We start from the raw sequence: 24,495 nt of genomic DNA, 5'->3' as shown, positions 1-24,495 counted from the left end.
GAAAGGTCGGGGAGATCAGTGCACTGATGTTGGAACCAACTTATACGACCTTTTACAAGGACAAAGTGGTCCTGCACACCCACCCTCAGTTGCACCCTGCAGTATTTATCTTTTTCCACTGTTACAAACCTGTGTACTTACCCGTCTTCTTCCCTAAAATCACATACCAGTGATAGGGACAGAGCCATGCATACCCTTGACATCTGGTAGGCCTTGGCCTTCGACCTGCAGAGAATGCAGCCATTTCAGAAGACAGCCCAACTCTTCGTCTCCTCAGCTGACAGATCCCATGGCATGCATGCCTGTCTCTAAGCAGAGGCTGTCCAAATGGATCTGGGGCTTTATAAGACTTGCCTACAATGAGTTTAACAAAGAACCTCTGGCAGGCATTTGTGCCCATTCCACATGGGCAATGGCAGTGTCTACAACTTTCCTCCTGAGGCATATCCACTGATGACATTTGCAGAGCAGCCATGTGAGTGTCTGCTCACACATTCACTCAACATTACGCCATATAAACCTATGCTGCTTCGCAGACTGCATTCGGGTGATCTGCATTGTTATCAGCTGATGTACACCATCCAAAGGACCCACCTCCAGGCAATGACACTGCTTTGTAGTCACCTAAAGGTGGAGCACCCATGGGGACCCTCAAAGAAGAAGGAGAGGTTACTCACCGTGTACAGTAAGTGGAATTCTTCAAGATGTCCCCAGGGGTGCGCCGCCATCCTCCCCTCTGCTTCGGATTCCTGTTTGCTCTCAGATCAGAGAAGAACTGAGGGACCGGCTTCCCGTGCGTGCGTAGTAAGTGTCACAAGCGTCTCATGCCTGTGCCCTGTGCACATTCGCAGCCGGGAACTGAGTGGGCACACTGCTACAGAGAAGGCCTGTGGGTGCAGTGGCACTGATGCACCTAAAGGTGGAGCACCCATGGGGACAACATCTTGAAGAACTCCAGTTACTCCACATGGTGAGTAACCTCTCCTTCTTCTATATGTTCATTCGTGCTAACCCATGCTAAGCTTCTTGGGGATCATTGCTTATGCTTAGAAACATAGCCCTCTTCAAATTCAAAGTAGGATATTGGTCAGGGACTTTCATTCCCTTTCCTCAGAGTCCCAACTCTGATAGTTTGAGGGTTTGTGCCTGTCTCCTCCTTGTTTGTGCGTAGAGCAACCAACAGAACTTTTAAGTCTTTTGTCTGCTGATGTCCCACATTGGTTTGTCTCACATCGGCTATCTTTTGTTAGGCAGGAGATGACAGTTAATTACCTTATAATGTGAGTTACAGATACTGTACGTGAGATTAATGCATGCATCAACTCACAAGCCCTTCATAAAGTCCAAAAATTGAACTCATTCTTTTTATCTTAACATCTGTTTTAAGAATGCTAACACAGAGATAAGCCAAACTGGCTTTCAGCTTTGTATTTGTCCGTATTCAGAGAGGCCTAGATGTGAGGTGACACCTGGTTTCCCAGCATCACCCTTGTCAAGTCAGAAAGACCCTCCCCACAACAATATAATATTTTAAATATCTGAAAGAATCAGAGACCTGCCCCTGGCTAGGGGTGGCACTCGGAGGAGTCACATGGTGGTGATCACATGGCTGATCCCTCCTCCCCCCATTGGGTCCAGCCCCAGTAGTAGTCACTCTCTGTCAGTGTTCCTGCTGGAAGAAACTTTGATTTTCTGTTGGGGCATCAGGCAGATTGCATTACCCTTACTGAATCATGAATTGGTTAGTACTACTTCATGACCAGCATCATTCATTGCTGGTAAGTACTAACCTCCTGTTGTCTTTTTTTAAAAACAATGGTGTAAAGTCAGTAACATCTTTCTGTGCTGTGAGTTTGTCTTCCCAGGAGAGCTACTTGCTGCCAGGAACCTGTGCCCCAATGTTTACAGTAATGGAAGCCAGTATAGATATAGCCCAGTGTTTCCTTGATGCTTTGTTTTCTGTTTTGTGCTTTATCAGAGATTCATAATTTATAGCTGGTCTATAGCTTCAGGACTCAGACTGAAAAAGGAAAAAGTAGGTCAGATGTGGAAATGCAGCAATTATTAAAGGAAAACACATAACTGGACCTGCAGCTGTAAGAGAGAGAGAGATACAGACACTTGGGGTGTAATGAGATACAGTGCCTGAGGCCACGTCTTCCTCACATAACAGATTCCTCACATCTTCATAACTTTTCCCCCAACATGTGACATTATACTTATAAAATGGCATAGTCCTATTTTTAAGTAAGAATGTCAATGATCATGACATCTTAAAAGATTTGGTCAAGAAATATGTTTAATTAAAAAAAAAAGATTCTTAAATATCACTTAAATTTTTGGAAAGCATACCAGAATATCTATAACTTGACCAAATCCTTCAGGCCCTTATTTTCACAGTCAAAGTGCTCACTAATAGCAATGGGAGTTATCCTGCAATGAGGCCTAAATGATCTGTATCGCCTGTTTTCGATAATATTACTGAATGGTTAATTTTTGTGAGTCTGAGTATCCCTCCATGATATTCCCCAGAACACAAACTGGGTTGTAGAACTGCTGTGTCCACTCTAATTTTCCAGTGTGGTGTATACTGTGCCATCACCTTCCTACTCCTTGCACCCCAGCAATGTACTGCCTTGTACTGCTCAATTACTTACTGAGCAATACAAGCTCATAAAGTCTGTAGTCTGACAAAGAAAATGAATATGCACCAGCCCTTATTAACCTGAGTAAATTCCCTAGGCCCCTCAGCCAGAATCACATTGCTTTAGATTAAACAACAAGATATGGTCATTAACTATGAAAAAATAGTTTACAGGATTTTAAGTGTTTTAGGAATAGAAGATTAGAATTGGTTCCAAAAAGAAATAAAAGATTGAAAACTGCAAGCTGTTTCCTATATTTTGCCAACATTAAAGTAGAAGCACACAACTTTACTCACCCCTCTGAATGTTACAGGCAGTTTACAGTACTGCCTCACAGCTCAGTTTTCTTAGTACACTGTGTAGGGTCCCTTCTCAGTCTGGGACCTATCTTTCCTAGTTCTAGGTCCTTCAAGCAATCTTGTTTCAGTAGAGATGTGGGAGGAGATAGTTGGCCAGGGGCCTTTATTCCCCCTTTTTATATCCACACCCTTTTAACTGGAAAAGGCAAAATGCTTTGCTTGCACCTTCTGTACACTGCAGTTAGAAGTATCTTTGGAGGTGACATGGCAATCCTTTATTTATCAGTCTTCTGTTATTTCTAAGGAGCTAGTCTGTGGGGCTACATCTACACAGACAAGTTATATCAGAACATCAACAGTTATTTCAAAATAACTTTGGCAACATCTAAATGACACATGCTATTTTGAAATAAATTCAAAATAGTGGGTGTGTTATTTTGATTCCAGTAAACCTCAATTCCTAAGGAATAACACCTATTTCCAAATAGGCCATAATGGGCTCCATTGGCAGGATTTGGAAATAATTCTATGGACCCAGAAATGCTATTTTGAAATAGGGTGCTATTTCAAAATGCATTTTGTGTATGGTTGTGTTATTTCGGAATAAGATATGTCGAAATAGCCATTTTGAAATATTGCTGTTGTGTAGATGTAGACTGGGTGTCCTGTAGACTCATATGTTTCAGTAACAAACATATAGCAAATCTCATAACTCCACATACAGTGATGTTGCATGCATGATAACAGGGCAGTAATAATCACCAGACAATGACTTCTCTAGTGATATCTCATGAGGCATACTTTGTACCAGATTCATCTTAATTTTGTCAAAATGGTAGCCATAGTAGTGTCAGAGCCTCCCAAGGAAAAAGTTCTGCCATGCCCCAGCCTATCACCAAAAAGAGAGGGAGTTTTGTTGGTCTATGGTGGGATGACCAAGGAAGTGTCTAGTACAAATCTGTTTAGGATGGGATTCGGGAAAGTTCAGTTATTCTGATTTATAGTAACTATTTACATTAGCAATTTCCAACTATGTTTTGTAGTATATTTTTTCTCCTTTTTTGACATACAGCTTTGATTTTAAATTGCCAGATATCATACTAGAAGTCTTTGATTTTCTTAGAACTTGTACTTTTTATTGTTATACATGTAAGCCTGTTGACATCAAGGAACAAATCAGAGAAAGGAGAGGGTTAAGGATCCCTTTAACTTACCTGAAGATGCAAGCACGTGGTGCAGCTTAGTTCTGTTGTAAGCATGTAACTCCCCAAAGAAACATGTAGAATTGGCAAATGTAGAGCCATGAATGCATAGCAAAAGCCATTGCCCAACATACTCTTATCTTCCCTCAGAGCTCATGAAATATTACGGTTTCATCAGGCACGATGCTCAACATCTGGAGGCTTTCTCCTTACCCAGACATTTGGGGACAGTGTTTGAGCCCCAGAAACTGTTTTACATTAGTTGTAAAACTAATAATCTAACAGGATCATTTCTCACTTTTCACCTTTGATACAGATGAAAAAAAGGCCAATTTTTCCCTAAATTATAGTACCAATTTACATATTGTGTGTTCCAGTGAGGAACAACACAGGAGATAATGATTTTGAATGTTTAACTTCTCTTATTTTAGTTTTAGATTTTTTTTGTTTTGTTTTGGCAAAGTAATAGCCCCTAAACGCAAGTAATATTACATGTGGATTCATACCCAAAGTCCAGTGAAGGGTTGTGGCAGTGTGGCTCTAGAAAAACCCAACTTCATCTGTAAAGTGAAATATGGACAATTGGGCAAAAAGCACTGACAAATGCTGACTGTATCCAAACATTCATTGTTTAACCAGAGGTCCCATGTTTCAGGTTTATGCAAACCTATCATCTGAATAATTTTGCTTTTGATAAAACATCTGTAGTACATTTGTTCTGTTGATGTAAACCATTTGCCCCTTCAGAATCGTTGTCTGTTTTGTATTGTTTTTGCTGTGTATAGTAGGCCAGTTGTGGTAGGAGACAAACACCTTTCAGGTCTAGGCTTCTTTTCTTTGGGTGTGATTGTATAACCTATCTTTAAAGACAAATGGAACAAATAAACCTCCTAAAGAAACTACTGGGAAATTAGGATGTGATAAGAGAAAAACACTAAGGCTGCATCCACACTACATTCCCCTTTCAGAGGAGGAATGCAAATGAAGGAGATCGAAAATGCCAATGGAATGCTGATTTAGAAATCTTGTGCTTAATTTGCATAATCTCTTGTGATTGTGTTTTCAGAAGAGACTTTCCCAAAAACAAAAGCAGCAGTATAGATGGGGTTCCTTCAGAAAAAAACAAACAAACAAAAAACCTGTTTTCTAAAGAACCCTTCTTCCTAATCTGTTTCAGGCTACAAATATTATACGATGCTATCAGAATTAAAAAGCAACATCTTTTCTGAGATAGTTTCCTAGCAAGTATTGTTGATTTCATAGAATACTGGAACTAGAAGGAAGCTCCTTCTAGGTCATCAGGTCCAGTCCCCTGTACTCATAGCAGAACCAAACACCATCTAGGTCATCCCTGAAACTGTTTGTCTCACCTGATCTTAGAAATCTCCAATGATGGAGTTTTCACAACTTCCCTGGACAATTTATTCCAGTGCTTAACAATCCTGACAGGATGTTTTCTAATGCCTAACCTAAACCTTACTGTAATTTACACCCATTGCTTATTGTCCTATTATCAGAGGTCAAGGAAAATAATTTTTCTCCCTCCTCGTTAACAAACTTTTAGGTGTTGATAGCTGTTATAATGTCCCCTCTCAGTCTTCTCTTTTCTAAACAAAACAAACTCAGTTCTTTTAATCTTCCCTCATAGGTCTTGTTTTCCAGGCCATTAATCATTTTTGTTACTCTTTTCTGGATCTTCTACAGTTTGTCCGCATCTTTCTTGAAATATGGCATCTAGAACTGGACGTAGTAGTCCAGCTGAGGCCTTTTCCTCCCCCTCCCTTTCTTCAAAAAACACCCAGGTACTGATGTCTCCTTTGATGCTTGTATGGGTTCTCAACAGCATGTAAAAGCATGTCAAACTTTGTCCACCTGAGAGTTGCAATGGGCAGTTTATCAGGACCCTGTGAGCTGCACCAAATTTCCTGAAAAGGGAGCAAATTACTGCTGTCTCGTTTTTAATGTACATGAGACATCTCTTGATGCAGCATGTCATCTTGATCCAAGCTGCCAACCTTCAGCTAACAGTACATTTCTGGCATATGCCAGAGAAGAATAGTAAGACATAACCCTGGAAATTTATAGACATAGATTGTAGTTTCCAATCTACCACAGAATTCTTGTGTAACTTTGAGTGAGTAACATCAGACAGATTTTTTACTAAGTATTAATTTTAACTCTATTCAGTCACTATTAATGTAATCATTAAGTAAACCCACTTCATCATTTTAATTTACCTTCTTTCTTCCTTCTGTCTTTTTATCCCAGCATATTTGTAAAATCTAACAATAACCCATTTTTACTTTTTGCCACACGTGGGCTTTATTCCTTTACCAGTGAAGTCACATGGATATACAATAAAATCTCTTCTTCCAAGTCTTAACTGTTCCTGAGTATTATTGTTTGGGTACCTACCTGCTTTTGTATTTGTATTAATTATCACCGTAACTTCCTAAACATTTTATATTAATATCCTGACTTTTCCTAATTTCATATTATTTAAATTAATTACATTCAGTGACAGTATGGTTTAGATTAAATTTGGAAATTGACTGCTTATCCAAGAAAATACATAACACACACTTTTATTTTGTTCTTTTTGATTTAGAAGTTGCTACTGGTCTTAAAGAGACTAATATATGAATAAATAAGACAAATGTGCACAATTGTTGGATTGCGTAAATTAAATGTTACATAATTAAAATCTTTTTAATATTTTTGTCAAGTTATTTTCATCAATTAGTTCTTCATGTCCTCATTCTTTCTTTAAACCCATGATTTGCTATATTATTTGTGGATTTTCCTTCCTGTCTGTGTTTAACATGTATCTCTGTTTTCTTCTATTAGAGTATTCAAATTATAAAGCAACATACTATCTCTAACATGTTTTTATTTATTTTATACTGTTTTGTATTCTACCTAGGTTTTAAGATTGTTTATCTTTGGTTTTTAAATTAATTGTAGTAGTTACTGTCACTAATTGAGAATCAAAATGTATATTTAAAACACTCTACAGGTTGAACCTGTCTTATCCAGAACTCTGTCATTTGGCAACATCCACAATTTGGCATGATTTTAGTTAGCTGGATGACCACGTATCATGGGTGTGGCCAAGTTTCCTGTGGTTCCCCTAAAGTTTGTTTCCAGCCATCAGTCGTGGCTCTCAATGTTCAGTGATGTTGTTTAACTGTAATTAACCCCTAAATATTTTGTAAGAGCCCAATGAGCAGTCAAAGTGATGGTAACGCTTCTAGACAACATTGACCTCCTGTGGTCTGGCAAATTCTCTTGTCCGGGACTGGTCAGGTCCTGAGGGTGCCACATTTGAGAGGTTCAAACTGTATTATATTTTAAGAAAGTTTGACTAAAACTGGTAAAATATTTAATTATTTTCTAGCTCTACACATTCTCACACTGTTTCCACTATTTTCCTTTTATTTGTATACTAGGTGGTTGTGAATGCCCTCTTAGGAGCAATTCCATCCATTATGAATGTGCTTCTTGTTTGTCTGATATTCTGGCTAATCTTCAGCATCATGGGAGTAAATCTGTTTGCTGGCAAGTTCTACCACTGTGTTAATACCACAACTGATGAGAGGTTCGATATCAGCCAAATCAACAATTATAGTCAATGTGAGGAACTTATAAAAAACAATGAAACTGCCCGATGGAAAAATGTTAAAGTAAACTTTGATAACGTAGGACTCGGCTATCTGTCTTTGCTTCAAGTAGTAAGTGACTACTCTTTGTTTCTTATTGTTTAGTTGTTGTAAAGAGTAAGTTCTGAATGTTTTTTTTTTCATTAAGTAACCTTGTTCTGCCTTTAAAAATACACTTTGTTACTACTGTGCCATCACAATCTTTGCATATGGTAAGAACATGGAGCACAATTTTAAAAAGACAGAGACATACAGACATCCATATCTAGCTGTGGAAGAAATCTCACACAAGCAGAGATAACAAGCAGTCCTGTAAAACCATAAAGACTAATAAATGTATTAGATCATGAGGTTTTCTGGGTGAGATCTCTGAAGAAGTGGGTCTTACCCATGAAAGCTTATGACCTGATAAATTTGTTAGTCTTTAAGGTGTGTCAGGGCCAGGGCGGAGGGCTCCTCAGAGGAAGCCCAAACAAGCAGAAGAACCTGTGGAGCACCAGCAGGGGAATCACGGGCAGCTGGGTGGGAGATGGCTCAGCCCAACTGGGGCCAGCTGACTCCATGACAGGTGTAAGAAGAGGCCTTTAAAAGCCTTTCAGAGTGGGCGGGGGTGTGAGAGGTGAGTGGAGAGATGTGAGGAGACCAGAGTAGTGGGAGAGAGCAGGTTTGAGCGGAGCGGAGGATCAGGAACACCAGAAGCCACAGAGGGAGAGTGAGGATCTTCAGCAGATTGAGAGAGGGGACTTGCTACTGCTGCAGCCTGGAGAAGGTACCAGGGGGAATCGTCTGGGTAAGTGGCCCAGGGAGAAGAGCTGCTGCGCCAAGGGCTAAGGGAGTCAGCCCTTCCCACCAGCAGCCACATAGGGTCTTTAGCAGCAAAAGTGGGTGGGGCTGAGTTCCCCCCAGACCACCCCTCACTCCAGCGAGGGCAACTGTGCCCTTAAGTGTGACCAGTGCACTGAATAGAGTGAGGCACTTCAGCAGATCAAGAGGGGGACTCACTATTTCTGCAGCCTGGAGAAGGTGCCAGGGAGATTGTCTGGGGAAGCCCAGGAACAAGACTGACTTTGTCACAGGTGCTATAGGCCTGCTTGTAATCTGTGAAGCTGCAGACTAGTAGAACTCACTTCTCAGACTATTTAATAATCAGAAATTAACATTCACAATATTCATTCTCTCTCCCTTTATATAGGGACTCACTTCCAGCTTTCAGTTCAACTGGCCATTGCTGTCTCCCTGTATTATGGAGAGCAAGTTTGGCAAGTGTATGTGCTATAAAAAGTATATAGCTAAAGTCACACACCCAAAAATTGAAAAGAACAAAAACAAAAAACACCCCAAATGGGAGGAACTGAGATGTTGTGAAAAGAAGTAGTGGAACTGAATGGCAGTGGTATGGGGACTCTTGGAGGAAGTGTGGGAGTCTTGAATACATGATAGGAAATAGGAGAGCTAATTGGTTGCCTAGTTTACATGACCAGAACTTGCTGGGACAAGAGAGGAGAAGGTGTTTCCAAAGGATAATGAGGAACCCTGAGTGTGGCTTGGACTCTGAAGCACTATAGCTTCAAATTTTGGGGTGTGCCATTTTTTCTTGTACCCTTGCTTTAAAAAACAAATTTTAAAATTCATTTTGTAAAATTATAAATATTAGACAAATCCTTATTCATTTTCACAAGACAGTGAATCAAAGCATTAAATGCAAACATGCTTATCATCCATTGGACATATTTTGGTCTGCTTTGTTCTGGCTGACAATTCTAAAAAGTCCAGAGAATCTATCAATTCAAATCTGGAATATTTTCTTATGTTAGGCTCATTTGGGGGAGATAATTCATCACCTATCATAAGTAACTTTCTAGTTACCTGATGAATTACTAGTAGCATTCCATCTTTAGCAATCATAGGGCAAATTCCTGATCTGGAGGTAAAGCGATTCCCATACACTCAAGTGACTGAAACCTAATCTTCAGCACGTGGAGAAATTGGTCACTGGTCTCAACACACAACACCATCAGTGCTTCAACATGCTTTCTCTTTCACTGCAAGGAGGATTTGTGGTGGGATTCAGGCCCGTACACAAGAATTTCTGGGTATGTGTGCTTTTTTTGGCAAATATGGACCACCCCCATACACAACGGGGCTATACCCTTCTCCCCACACCTTCAACTTTCCAGCTGGCGCTATCTCCCTGCCCCCTCAGCCACCCCTGTTTGTCTCCCACCCAACACCCCCGAGCAGCTTTCTGAAGCTAATCCTGAAGATCCCCCACAGCCCCCACTCAGCCCAAACACCCTATGCCCTGCTTGGCCCAAGGACCTCTTCCACCCCTGCTCACTCTGAACCCCGCTGCAAGGCTCCAACATTCCACCATCTGAATACAGTACTCCTCTCAGTCCAAACACCTCACCTCAACTTAGCCTGAACACCCCTAGCGCCTGTTCAGCCCAAGGAGCTCCTCACCCCACCTCACCCCAGCTTGTCCTGAAGGTTCCCCCTCCCCCTCAGCCCAGGAGGGGGGGATGGCTGGGTGGCAGATGGCATCAGCAGCCACAGGGAATTGCCACTGTCTCTCTCTCTCCATTCCTTCCCCAGTACTCACCATGGGCTACTTCACCTCAGCCTCCCAGCCTGATGAGCCACCCTTCTCAGTGGTGGGTGTGAGGCCTCCAGCTGCCCAATGGGACTCAGCAGGCTGAGAAGCAGTGGCAAAGTGTTGCACAATAAGAGCAACGGGCAGGAGGGAGGCAATCTTGCCCTCGTAGGCCGTGTCTACACGTGCCCCAAACTTCGAAATGGCCACGCAAATGGCCATTTCGAAGTTTACTAATGAAGCGCTGAAATGCATATTCAGCGCTTCATTAGAATGCGGGCTGCCGCAGCACTTCGCAATTGACGCGGCTCACCGCCGCGCGTCTCATCCAGACAGGGCTCCTTTTCGAAAGGACCCTGCCTACTTCGAAGTCCCTTTCTTCCTATGAGCAGATGGGAATAAGGGGATTCGAAATAGCTGGGGTCCTTTCGAAAAGGAGCCCCGTCTGGACGAGACGCGCGGCCGCAAGCCGCGTCAATTTTGAAGTGCCGCGGCAGCCCGCATTCTAATGAAGCGCTGAATATGCATTTCAGCGCTTCATTAGTAAACTTCGAAATGGCCATTTGCATGGCCATTTCGAAGTCTGGGGCACGTGTAGACGTAGCCATAACCCCCAGCCAGGCTGGTCAGGGAGAGGTCAGGGTGCGGGTGGAGCAGAGTAGGGGCAGGGTGGCCCATGGGGGGGGTGCATTAGCACTCTTGTAACCCCCCCCCCGTGCATAGGGCCTGCTGCAGAAGAGGTAAATGAGCCCTAAGCCCTAAGTCATGTGGAGTGACTCGCCGCTGCTACTGTTGAGTGAATAATATGTGTGAGTACCAGAACTGATCTGTGTTTCCTCTAATTCTTCCCACATGTGTGGAATGGATTTTATTATGCGCACCAGTTTGAAGGTGGTGTGTGACACATCACCGCACATAGCATAAATTCATGTGATGGGGTAGCGCCGAGTGAGGGAAGTGAGGGCTCTGCTTGGAGTGTGGATGGGAATGATGGGCTCAGGAGGAGAGAGGACTGTTGCACCCAGGGAACGGGCACCTATTCTGTGGCCCCAACCCTGGAGTTACCACAGATGCAAGGTGAAAGTCAAATATTCACTTTGCACCATATCAGTATTTTAAAATGAATATGAACAAAAGTTGGTTTTCAGTTCATAAACAGTGTCTCCAACTAGCCATTTTCTTTGAACAGCAGAAGTTAGGCATTTGTATTCTTTTTATAGGCCACATTTAAAGGATGGATGGATATAATGTATGCAGCTGTGGATTCTCGAAATGTAAGTACTTTCCCTTGAGCCATTATTTTGATTGTATGAACTCTGTGTGCCCAGTAATGTAACTGACATCTTACTTGAGTGACACTGGAAATGAGATAACATGGAGCTGTACAGTTCCATCAAGCAGAAAAAATATAGCAAAAACTATTAAAATATGACAGGAAAGCTGATCAGGGAAGTTCCCTTATGGTCCCGTATACGCTGTAGCATAACAGGACCAAATTCCACAGTAACTTTAACTTATGCCATAAAATATCCTTGGCTCCTAACTAAACACTCACGAGGATATGACTCATGCTTGGAAATGCTCACTGATGTAAATTTTTTAGGTAATTATTTGCAAGAATGATTATTTTCAGTGATGAGGTTGTGTTCCCTCCAAGCATTTGGCTCCACTCCCCAGGCCGTGGTTCCTATACTGTTCTGTGTTCCACTTTGCTCATAAGTTTAGCTATCCTTCTTTCTCCCTTTCCTGCCAGGCTACAGCCTGTGGTTCATTGTCTCCCTAACCTCCTGCTCCCTAGCTTCATGAAATTATGCTCAGATCATGCCATGTAATCCTATTAACTCCCGGTTGCAGTTAAAAGTGGTCAGAATGGTGCAGCTGAAGAGAGGTCTTGGCAGGAAAGGAAAACAAAATATCTGGAGCCTTGCTATAATCAAAATGCCATATTCAGTGGAAGAAATGATGAACTCCATGGCATCTTGGAAAAACATCAGATTATATGGACTTGGAATTGCAGAAGCCACAGGAACCTGATGGAGAAGACTGAAAGGCCACGTCCGGATGGCCCATTTGCACAGTGCTGCTGCTGGCAGCACTATGCTAATGACAGGTAACGAAATTGCAAATGGAGAACCATTTACAAACTCACGCAGCTAATTAGCATAGCCGCACAAGGTTTTACTGTTGGTAGGGAGCATGTTGGTAGTATAGAGGCTATGTGGATGTGCCTCTGCCAGCTAAGCCCCCACCTGTCACCAGTCCCTTGTGCCTGATTCGGGGAGCGGCAGGGGCTTAGCTGGCAGAGGCATGTCCACATGGGCTCTGTACTACTGGCACACACCCTGCTGACAGTAAAATCTTGTGCAGCTATGCTAACTAACCGCGTGTGTTTGCAAATGGTCCTCCATTTGGAATTTTGTGGCCTGTCATTAGCATAGTGTTGCCGGCAGCAGTACTGTGCTAATAGGCCATCTAGACATGGCCAAACAATTCAAACCTCTTAGATCAGGGGAAATTTGTTATTTTTTGTCAAGGTACAAATTTCTTGATCAAGGTGCAAACTCCAGAGAACATGATGCAAAATAATAACAATAACAATAACTGAATAAAAAGATTTCAGGTTATATTCAAAAGTGTTTGGCAGTCTGGATTTGGCCTGCAGTTTGGCTATTGACTCCCCTCTCTTAGGGCTATTGTTTCAGGTTGTCTGCAGATTGAGGCAGATGACCAGGACTGCCAGTGTAGAAGGGGTGGGGGAAGAGTGCAAAGGAAGCAGCTGCCCAGGGCCTGATGACCACTACTGCTACCATGGCAGCAGCCACAGCAGGAGCCCTTTAAATCGCCACCAGAGTCCTGCGTGGCTCAGTGTGGGGGCAGTAACAGCTGGCTGGGGAAGACTAACCTCTAGCCCTGTCACTTCTACCTGAGGCCACACATTTTTCGAGAGGTCTGGAGCCAAGACCCCCACAGTGCCCAGGGCCTGGGGGACTCTGTTGCCATCCCTGCAGGCGAGGCTGTGTTTGTTTGTACTCATTTCACATTTTCAGGGACTTTTTGACAATCATCTAGGCTAGAAATTTAATTTTTTTTAATAAACACAAATTCTGGAACAGATTGCAGTGGCAAGAAGCTGAATTCTGGGGTTTTAGAATTAAAGTGTATGGAGCCTAATTCATAAGGTGCATGAATCAGAATAAAAGAGCCTTCAGTCTTATATAGCAATGAAGGCTTCTGACACACAGTGTTTATTCTGTTACTATAGCTTGGCAATTGTATATGTCTTGTAGGTATTGGATCAGCCTAAATATGAGGACAACCTGTACATGTATCTTTATTTTGTCATCTTTATCATCTTTGGATCATTCTTCACCCTGAACCTTTTCATTGGTGTCATCATAGACAACTTCAATCAACAAAAAAAGAAGATAAGTATTTTGTCATTGTTCTGAAAAGAAACCTAAATACAAACTTGTTTTTTGGTTTTGGTGCCTGCTGTACAATGAATTACTATAGTGATTTCAGATCAGAAAAATATTAGCTTTTTTACTATTTATGACTAACATTTATTATCACTCACTGTAACATGCAGTATGTAGTATAAACAGGTTGAATTAGAAAACTGTATACATTAGCATTTATAGTCAAATTAGATAAAAGAAAAAAAGATGGTTTATTTAAAGGTGTTTTATCATAAAAAAGCTGCTGATTTAAATGGCCAAATCAAGCAGTTAAAAATAAATATGTTAGTAATATTGCCTCCGTGTTGGAGAGCTTCCCAATGTGTGTGTGTGTGTATATATATATATCTTAGTTGTACAAATCATGTTATCCTTCTTTGTATTATATTGAGTCTTAATTTTTGCTGCAATGCTAAATAAGTATTTTCACTATGGCTACGTCTACACGTGCACCCAACTTCGAAATAGCTTATTTCGATGTTGCGACATCGAAATAGACTATTTCGATGAATAACGTCTACACGTCCTCCAGGGCTGGCAACGTCGATGTTCAACTTCGACGTTGCTCAGCCCAACATCGAAATAGGCACAGCGAGGGAACGTCTACACGGCAAAGTAGCACACATCGAAATAAGGGTGCCAGGCACAGCTGCAGACAGGGTCACGGGGCGGACTCAACAGCAAGTCGCTCCCTTAAAGGGCCCCTCCCAGACACACTTTCATTAAACAGTGCAAGATACACAGAGCCAACAACTAGTTGCAGACCCTGTATATGCAGCACGGACCCCCAGCTGCAGCTGCAGCAGCAGCAGCCAGAAGCCCTGGGCTAAGGGCTGCTGCCCACGGTGACCACAGAGCCCCGCAAGGGCTGGAGAGAGAGTATCTCTCAACCCCCCAGCTGATGGCCGCCATGGAGGACCCCGCTATTTCGATGTTGCGGGACGCGGATCGTCTACACGTCCCTACTTCGATGTTGAACGTCGAAGTAGGGCGCTATTCCCATCCGCTCATGGGGTTAGCGACTTCGACGTCTCGCCGCCTAACGTCGATTTCAACTTCGAAATAGCGCCCAACACGTGTAGACGTGACGGGCGCTATTTCGAAGTTACTGCCGCTACTTCGAAGTAGCGTGCACGTGTAGACGCAGCCTATGTGAGCTACATTAGGGCTGTGGCCACACTAGGAAGTCATTTTGAAATCAATTGCGAAAGGAGTGGAGATTTCAAAACATGCAGCAGAGTGACTATGCACAAATTGCTCCTTTTGAAATCAACTTCTAAATAAAAGTTGGTCATTTTGAAAGCATTGTTCCACTCCCGTATTGGGAACAACGCCTCATTTCAAAGTTATTTTACAAAGGAAATGTGTAGTCACTCCCCAGGCCGCCATTTCAAAATTACAAGTCCTGCATGGTGTCAGCTCCCCAGAGCACAGAGATGCCATGGCCAGCACCAGCACTCTATGGTTACCAGCTCTGGCTGCCTTAAAGCGGCAGAGACCCAGAAACCACATGCAGGAAGCTGAGTGTGTGTGGCAACCACAAAGCCCACATCTCTGCAGCAGCACACCCTCCAACACCCCTCAACACCCCAAAAGCCCCCAGCTGGAGCCATGGGCAGCAGGCAAGACCTCCCTGAGAGCCCCAGGGATCTCAAGGCACTGGATGGCAGAGCTCCCAGGACCCCAGCCAGCCAGTTAAGAGGCGGGCCGCCATATGGCTGGAGCCCAAAGTCCATGACCTCCTGGCCATCTGGCAGGATGAGGAGGTTCTGCTGCCATGGAGGGGCAGAAGCATAATGCAGCCGCTTTCACCCACCTTGCGCAGAACCTTGCCCAAGGGGGGCATCCTTCCCGGATCCCCAAGCAGGTGTGCTCCAGTATAAAAGAGCTGTGTCAGGGCTACGCAAAGGCCAAGGACTCTGCCAGGCAGTCGGGGGCAGCACCTGCTGGCTGCCCCTACTATGAAGAGCTGGACCAGCTCCTCGGCCCAAGGGAGGCAGGTCCTCCTGAACATGCCCCGGACATGGCGGAGGTTGAGGAGCCAGAGCTTGGACCCTCCGCAGCTACCACCAACCCCGCGCTTGGAGCCCCAGCAGGAGGACGGGGACAGCAACAGGGAGCGAGGCAGCAAGAGGACCATCTACATCACTGTGCTGTTGGAGTGCACAAGCCAAGCCACCTCTCCCTGGGTCTCTCCTGAGGCACCCTCAGGTAGGACCAAGTGTGTCAGGCACCCTGGGCCATGGGGGGGAAGAGGGCGTCTCCACCAGAGCCAGTATGGGGCTACCCACATGGCTAGCGGCCACAGTCCAGAGGCCCCAGGGATTGCCGTGGTCACTGTCCAAGAGAGACCCCTGCATAAGGATCTCTGTACGAGCCCATGGACAGCCACGCAGTGCATGTGGCATGGGAGGACATGGGGGGATGACTAAGCCCTGTACATGACACACCCATGGATGGATCCCTCCACGCTCGTGACACTTCAGAGACCCCATCCCCAAGGGCAGGGAGGGATGGCTGACAGGGATGGGGACACTGCCCCACATGACCTGGTCACTTGACTGACGGGGTGCCCCCCTCTCCTCTTATGTCTTCACAGCCTTAATGTCTGGGAGCCAGCCCAGCCCCACTGACATCCCGGGGAGCCCTGCTGCAGCCGACGAGGGGAAGGGGTGACACCCCTGCAAACTGGGTGCCGCACTGGGTGGGCCCATCCCCACAGCCACCCAGAGGACCTCTTAGTGGCATACACAACTTCATGTCAGGAGCAGAACCACCTTCTGCAGGAGTGGCTCTCAATGGAACAGGTGGCCTGGGACTCGGTGGCCACCTTACTTGATGCCCTCACCTTGGCTGTCACCACCCACCTGGGCCAGCCACCCACTGCACTGACTGCTCTCCCGCTGCCCCCCTTGCAGCCCCCCCGCCATACCCCAGCCGCTCTGCCCGCAGCCCTTCCAGCCAGCCCATCCACAGCCCCTGCCCTCCCCGCAGCCCTGCCCATGGCCCATGCCCTTGCTGCCCTGCTCCGCTCCCACCCTGCCTGACTGTGGCTGAATGGGAGGAGCTGGTGCAGTAGCTGCAGGCAAACGTGCCCACCCTAGCCATGGCTTTCCTTGCCCTCTCACTGAGGCCGAGGTCACCACATGCCCACCACACCTGTACCTCCCCGTGGTCACAGCACTGTCCTAGCACTGCAGGGGACCCCGGACCTGGGGCAGTCCTGGCTGCTGTGGGTGCTGTAGGTCCCATCCCCCCACTCCCTGGAGGGCCTTCCACATGCACACCCCATCCCAGTGCACCTGGTGGCACGGGACTGCACCCGGTTTCTCATACTGCAGCACAGCCTCAGCTGCCCAGCGTGCCACAAAGAGCTTGCTGTCCACTAGACTGCGGAGAGCACAACAGGTGCCCATGACCACGGGCACGCTGGGGAAGCCAACCTCCAGCCACGTTAGTAAGCACCTGAATCGCGCCTTCAAATGCCTGAATGCCCATTCAAACTTGTTATGGGTCTGGTCGAGCTGGGCATTGTAGTGGTTCTGGCTCGCATAAGTGTGGCCTGTATAGGGCCACATTAGCCAAGCCTGGAGGGGGTAGGCCTCATCGGCAACTATGCATGGGGGCAGAGTCATGTCTCCCACCGGGAGCTCCTGTGGGGGGGACATAGGTCCTGTCGGCCAGTCTGCACCTGAGCCAGGATTTGCGCAGGATTCAGGCATTGTAGACCCTTCCCAACCAGCCCATCGAAATGTCCATAAATTGCCTACTGGCATCCACAAGCGCCTGGAGGATGATAGAATGGTAGCCCTTGTGGTTGATGAACTGTTTGCCACTGTGTGGTGGGGCCTGGCTCGTGATGTGTGTGCCATCCAAGGCACCAAAACAGCTGGGGGAACACCAGCTGCCGGAAGCCAGCCATGGTGGCATCCACATCACCCTCGTGGATAAGCTGGTGCAGGAGGATGCTGTTGATGGCAGCAATGACCTGCTTGAGGTGGAGGACAAAAGTGCCCATGAGCATGTGGCAGGGTGCATGGGGACACACAGGACTCCTCCCTGTCCACCTCTCTGGGACTCCTCCCTGAGACCCCCTGCCTGCCCCCTCCCCATGCCCATTCCCTTCCCCAGGACCCTTCTCTGGGACCCATCATGGATGCATGACCCAGGCTGACTTACTTTGAGAAGGACGACCCCAGTGGTGGCCTTCCCCAACCTGAATGGTGGCTGACTGAGCCATCCTTTTCTTGAGGGGGACTGCAGGCCACATATGTTTGTCCTGGTGCTGCAGTCCAGGTACCAGCCACTGACACAGCTCCAGAAAGGTGGCTTTGGTCATCTGAAAATTTTTGAAGCCACTGCTCATCATCCCAGTCCTGCAGCACTATGAGATCCCACCATTCCCCACTGATGGGGTACTGCCAGAGGCGATGGTGGCCCCTGGGAAGGAGGTGCTCCAGTTGCACCATGGGGGGGCCGCAAGAAGCCAGACACATGGCAGGCCATCTGGAGCCTCAGCTGGACAGCTGCAAGGATGGCCACAGGACATCCAGTGCTTGGCTGGAGGACGTGTGATGCATACAGCCCGAGCCCTCAGCATGTTCATGAGGAGGGTGTTTGGGAGGGGCCCCTTAAGGGGGCGGCTGGCCTGTGCTCCAGGAAGGGCTTGTCGGCCATCGGACCTTTCCTGCACCATTTTCTGCCCCTTTCTTTTGAAAGGAGGCACTGTGCTGTGTAGCCGCTCCCTTTCTAAAGGATGGGGCTACCTTTTGATGTTGTGGATCGCAACATTGATCTGCAATTTGTGTGTAGTCACTCCATATTGAAAAGTCTCATTTTGAAATTGCTAATTGGGTTTTCCCCTTTCAATGTTACTTCCTAGTGTGGCCGCAGCCTAGCTGACAGCAGGAAAAGTCTGTTAACCCAGATGGGGAGGAAGGAGTGCTTGCTCCAAGGTTTCCGTGGCCTGGGGGTAACCCAGTCTGACTTAGCTTTTCTTGCTGGCCCACATTCAGCAGTTGGGGGAGCTCGTGTCCCGTGCAGTGATCCTGTGGGAGGCTGCTGAGACCATGCTGTGCTAGTTCTAGGTGTGGAGGGAGTCCAGCCTGGCCTTCTTCACCCTTGCATCATTTACTATGCCTTCATTGGCAGTTCCCGGATGTCCCCAGTACAGTACAGGCTGCTGCTTTGGCAGGGGCATAAACCCCACCATAGAATATTTATATTTGCTTCTTATTTAGGCATTTATCCTAACAAGCAAACACAAAAGAAGGCAAGTTGAATTTTTTGTCACATTTTATGTCTTGGTAAAATCTGAAGAATTTGCACTGAATAAATACAAAACACATCTGTTGCCTCAGTGCATCCCACCTGCAAAACGCTGGAGGCCTACTGCAAATTCCAGAGGTTAGAGACCTATTCAAAGAAAAAGTTGCAAAAATCTTTTAGAAGGGAAAGTGCCGGGTAACCTAAATTCAGGAGTTGCTACCAACTCCCCATATTATGACAATAAAAATAAGGATGAGAGAACATATCAGTGTTTATGCCCATTCAGTCCTTGGTTTCTGCTGAGAGTGAATACTACAAATTGTTATGATGGCTGAAGTAATCAATGGAATTACATGGTTATAACCAGTTTTGATCTCATTTCTTTACTTTGGAGGCCAAGACATCTTTATGACAGAAGAACAGAAGAAATATTACAATGCAATGAAAAAGCTGGGATCCAAGAAACCACAAAAGCCTATACCTAGGCCAGCGGTAAGAATGAATTCCGCCCCCTCCTTCCACCTGCCCCCTTTAGAGCACATATGTTAAAATAAATGTCAGCAAGACCACCAAATCTTGCAGCTTTGAAAAAATTTCCTTTAATATTCATAGGTAGAGGCCTAACTACTGAATTTGTGTGCAAACACTACAAGGAGGCTGTCTGAAAATGCAGTTCTTATTGTGCAACTAACAATAATACCCAGGTCCTATTTAGTTAGGCTTGGAAAGATTAGAATTTTTTCTGTAAATGTCTGTAAATGTTGATTTAAATGTACATGCATAAATCAATGAAAAAAATTAAAATGTTTCAAAAATAAATCAAAATTTACAGATAGGTAAAGAAAAATGTTGTTTGAGAATATATTAGCATTTGATTTGTGGAAAATTACTTTGTATATTTTGATGTGATATTATTTTGACAAGTTGTGTTTTAACAGTTCTCAAAACTTAATTATTTGAATCCCAGTGTCTGCTGTCATTAAATAATTGTCTGATCCCCCATAATGCATCATGACTGAAAATTTAAATTGATAACATTGAAAAATGCTTAAAATTAACATTAGTGTTCTCTCTCACAAGCCTTTATATATTGCTTTTCATCCGTAGATCTCAAAGTATAAAGATCAGTATAATTTTCCCCATTTTACAGGGTGGGAAACTGTAAATGTAGTTAATTTATTTGTAGTAATTTGAGAATAAAATTTATACACAAGGTGTAAACATGATGCATTCTTTTTTACCAACAGAACAAATTCCAAGGCATGGTCTTTGATTTTGTGACAAAACAAGTATTTGACATCAGCATCATGATCCTTATCTGCCTTAATATGGTCACCATGATGGTAGAAACAGATGACCAGAGTGACGAGATGCAAGATAATTTATGGTGGATTAACCTGGTGTTCATTGTGCTTTTCACTGGAGAATGTATCCTGAAACTGATCTCACTCCGTTATTACTACTTCACCATAGGCTGGAATATTTTTGATTTTGTAGTTGTCATTCTTTCTATAGTAGGTAAGTACAATTCACTTTAAAAAGAGATTAAACGGGTGAAAATTGCAAATTTGTTTTAAGAATTTTAATTTGCTCAGCATTTGACTTGAAGAGAGTCTGATTCGTTAGTTTGTCATTTTTCTTAGTCCATGTTGTGCATGAAATAAGAGAACTGTATATTAAGAGATTTTATATCAACCATATTTGATTGTAATTTTCAGTATCAGAAATTAAGATTGTTGGGTTTCCAGCCCTCAAGGACCATCCTGAAGTTTCTAAGAATTAAAGATTAGGTCATGAGATCAGGGGAGCTGACAGCCTCTGCAGGCTCACGGCAAGGTGGGAGGGATGGTTCCACTCTCCTGGAAGGGGAGGGCCTTTGGGCAGAAGGGGCAAAGTTGGAACAGCCAGCCCTCTGCAGTGCCTGGAGTGTGGCACCCCCTCTTCCCGCAGAGCTGACAGAGTAGGTGGGCTGGTGTCAATTTAAATGATTCAGGGCTCCAACTGCTGCTGCACTAGTGGCAATGTCAGCCAGGAGCCTCAGGCCCCTTTGCGTGGCCATGCCCCAGAGCAGTTGCTCCCTTTGCCCTCTTCCCCACACTGGCAGGCCCTCATGCGATGAAACCTCAAGGAATATGTCTAACCAAAGTGAAAACCCTATTAGACCATGCCTTGGAGTGCAGTAGAAGCTGCGTCTCATGCCAGTGTTGAAACAAACCAATAAAGTGAAAGGCTGTTTTGAGGCAACCATAAACATACTTCATTAGTGGTTCTCACAGGGAGAAATTGTGAACCCTGAGTTTACAGTTAGCACTAATAACTGAAGAACTCATCTGATTTTTCTGTTCAGTGTGAACAGCATGTTATGACCCCACACAGCAGGTCAGCACTCTCCACCCTTTCTGCTGCAGAGCCAGCTCTGCCACTTATATCTGAGAACTCCTTGCCTGTTAACTCAGGAGAGGGAAAGGGGACAAGAGGAAGGCAAAAGCAGGTAGATCTACAAAGATATAATTCAAATGGCCTATTTCTAGAAAGAGCACAGGAGTGGAAAGGGTTGCCTGGAATGGGTATGATTCCCTGTCTTGGCCTGGCAGGATTCTTCAGTCCACAATCTGGTTTTATGGTCCATGCTTTGGAAACAGGATTTGACCCATAGCTATCTTTTCAGTTGCCAAAAATATCAGTTCTTCTGCTTCTCTGATATAATAAATACATGTTCTACCAGTTTTTCCTTCTGCCTTTTCATCGTTGGTTTATTTACATACTGGTTTGTAGTGGGATTCCCACTAAATTTGTGATCGCATTATTTCATTGTTGCTGAAAGAGTTGAGTGCGTATTTATATTTGCATTTTTAATTTAAATAATTTCATTTTAATGGTTTACATTGTAATTCACTACCAGAAACTATAAATAGGGCACTTCATTCATCTCAATATATATTACTTCTATTGCAATTATACAGAAAAATATTCTGCATAATTCAGTATTCTCTGGTCTATTCATAATGGCAGGTCTACACAGCAGCGTTATTCTGAAATAAGCTATTCCAAGATAGCTTGTTTCAAAATAATTCAGCTACACACAAAAAATGCATTTCGATATAGCACTTAGCTATTTCAAAATATATCATCTAAACACATAGGCCACATCTACACAGCTCATTAGTTTTGAGACAGAACCCTGCCAGCCAAACTACTGGGTTTTGTCTACACACTATCGATGAAAAACATTTTGTGTATAAATGCTCCAAAGGTTTTGTCAACAAAATCCTCTAGTGGAACCATAGCCATAGAGCCTATTTCAAAATAAAGCCATTGGAACACTATGGCTTATTTTGAAATAGGCGCTATTCCCCATCGACACAGCGAAATAGGCTCTATTCTTTGTGTAGACACTAGCAAAGTTATTTCAAAATAACTTTGCTGTGTAGCCATACCTTCATAGAAGTTTATTAGTGAGTACCACTTCTGGGGGAAAATATGTAATGTATAAATTTCTTTTCTGAAGTTTTACAAAATCCTGCAAAGTGCTGCAGACATTCTAGCAGGATTTTTCAGATTTGCATAGCATATCATACTGTAACTGTTTGGTTAAAGGAACTGAAAATCCACAATACAAACCTGCTATTTGAATTTTTGCTTCACTTCTCATTGGTAAAGATTGTATGTAAACATCTTCAGTAGTTTTTGTTATATTTTATTATATGTTTTACTAACTAATTTATTTTTAACAGGTATGTTTCTGGCTGACCTGATTGAAAAATATTTTGTGTCCCCCACCTTGTTCAGAGTTATCCGACTTGCCAGAATAGGTCGAATTCTGCGTCTCATTAAGGGCGCTAAAGGGATCCGTACTCTGCTTTTTGCTTTGATGATGTCTCTTCCAGCTTTGTTTAACATTGGTCTCCTGCTTTTCCTGGTCATGTTTATCTATGCTATATTTGGAATGTCCAACTTTGCCTACGTTAAGAGGGAAGTTGGAATTGATGACATGTTCAACTTTGAAACTTTTGGCAACAGCATGATCTGCCTATTTCAAATAACTACATCAGCTGGCTGGGATGGTTTGTTAGCACCAATTCTTAACAGCGGAGAACCGGACTGTGACCCTAATAAAGATCACCCAGGAAGCTCTGTTAAAGGAGACTGTGGTAACCCTTCTGTTGGGATTTTCTTTTTTGTCAGTTATATTATCATATCATTTCTAGTCGTAGTAAACATGTATATTGCTGTTATTTTGGAGAACTTCAGTGTTGCTACGGAAGAAAGTGCAGAGCCCTTGAGTGAGGATGACTTTGAGATGTTCTACGAGGTTTGGGAAAAGTTTGATCCAGATGCCACCCAGTTCATAGAGTTCCATAAACTCTCTGATTTTGCAGCTTCTCTGGATCCTCCTCTTCTTATAGCAAAACCAAACAAAGTTCAGCTTATTGCAATGGATCTGCCCATGGTGAGTGGTGACAGAATTCACTGCTTGGATATCTTGTTTGCTTTTACAAAGCGTGTTTTGGGGGAAAGTGGAGAAATGGATACACTTCGAATACAAATGGAAGATCGGTTTATGGCAGCCAATCCTTCTAAAGTCTCCTATGAACCGATCACAACCACATTAAAGCGAAAACAAGAGGAAGTATCTGCTATCATTATTCAGCGAGCTTTCAGACGTTATCTTTTAAAACAAAAAATTAAAAAAGTTTCATGTATGTTTAACCAAGATAAAGATAAAGATGAGGATGACCTGCCTATCAAAGAAGATATGATTATTGATAAACTGAATGAGAACTCCACTCCAGAAAAAACAGATATGACCCCTTCTACAACTTCTCCACCTTCCTATGATAGTGTAACAAAGCCAGACAAAGAGAAATATGAAAAAGACAAATCGGAAAAAGAAGACAAAGGTAAAGATGTCAGGGAAGGTAAAAAGTAATGAAGTGCAATGGTGACATATAGTTTACAGCTGAGATAGTGACATAATTGTGTCAACAAGACTCCTGTAATGAGGTCTATGCCAAACTGACAGTTTTTACTTATATAAATAAATATATATATATATATATATATATATATATATATAAAAAATTATTTTATATATATATATATACACACACACACACACACACACACACTCTTAAGGTCAGTGCCTATAACAAGACAGTGACCCCTCGTCATCAAACTGTGACTCTGTAAAACAGGGTAACAACCTTGACAGGAGGTTATTGTTTTCATTACCAGCTGATGCTGCTGAAGAGGAGACAAAATGGCTACTCAGACTGTAGGGACCAGTTTCAAAAAAAGGTGCAAACCTCCAATTTCTGTGTGATTAACAAAAACCACTTGAGTACAATAATTGTATCCACTGTCTGCATTT

General features: G+C 43.9%; 1 protein-coding gene across 11 annotated transcripts in view; it reads left to right on the top strand.

Annotated features, from left to right (window-relative positions):
- Nucleotides 1-24,054, top strand: part of LOC142016823 (sodium channel protein type 2 subunit alpha) — a 100,331-nt gene extending 76,277 nt beyond the window's left edge. For all 11 annotated transcript variants that reach the window (XM_075001153.1, XM_075001150.1, XM_075001145.1 and 8 more), the window contains 6 exons: nucleotides 7,596-7,877; nucleotides 11,619-11,672; nucleotides 13,686-13,823; nucleotides 19,512-19,616; nucleotides 20,372-20,642; nucleotides 22,859-24,054. In XM_075001153.1, coding sequence (XP_074857254.1) covers nucleotides 7,596-7,877; nucleotides 11,619-11,672; nucleotides 13,686-13,823; nucleotides 19,512-19,616; nucleotides 20,372-20,642; nucleotides 22,859-24,054 — 2,046 coding nt within the window. The remainder of the gene's footprint in view (nucleotides 1-7,595; nucleotides 7,878-11,618; nucleotides 11,673-13,685; nucleotides 13,824-19,511; nucleotides 19,617-20,371; nucleotides 20,643-22,858) is intronic.
- The last annotated feature ends 441 nt before the right edge of the window (nucleotides 24,055-24,495 follow it).

This window comes from Carettochelys insculpta, chromosome 8 (assembly GCF_033958435.1).
Source record: "Carettochelys insculpta isolate YL-2023 chromosome 8, ASM3395843v1, whole genome shotgun sequence".
Taxonomy (NCBI): Eukaryota; Metazoa; Chordata; order Testudines; family Carettochelyidae; genus Carettochelys; species Carettochelys insculpta.
This window is presented reverse-complemented; position numbering and strand designations above follow the sequence as displayed.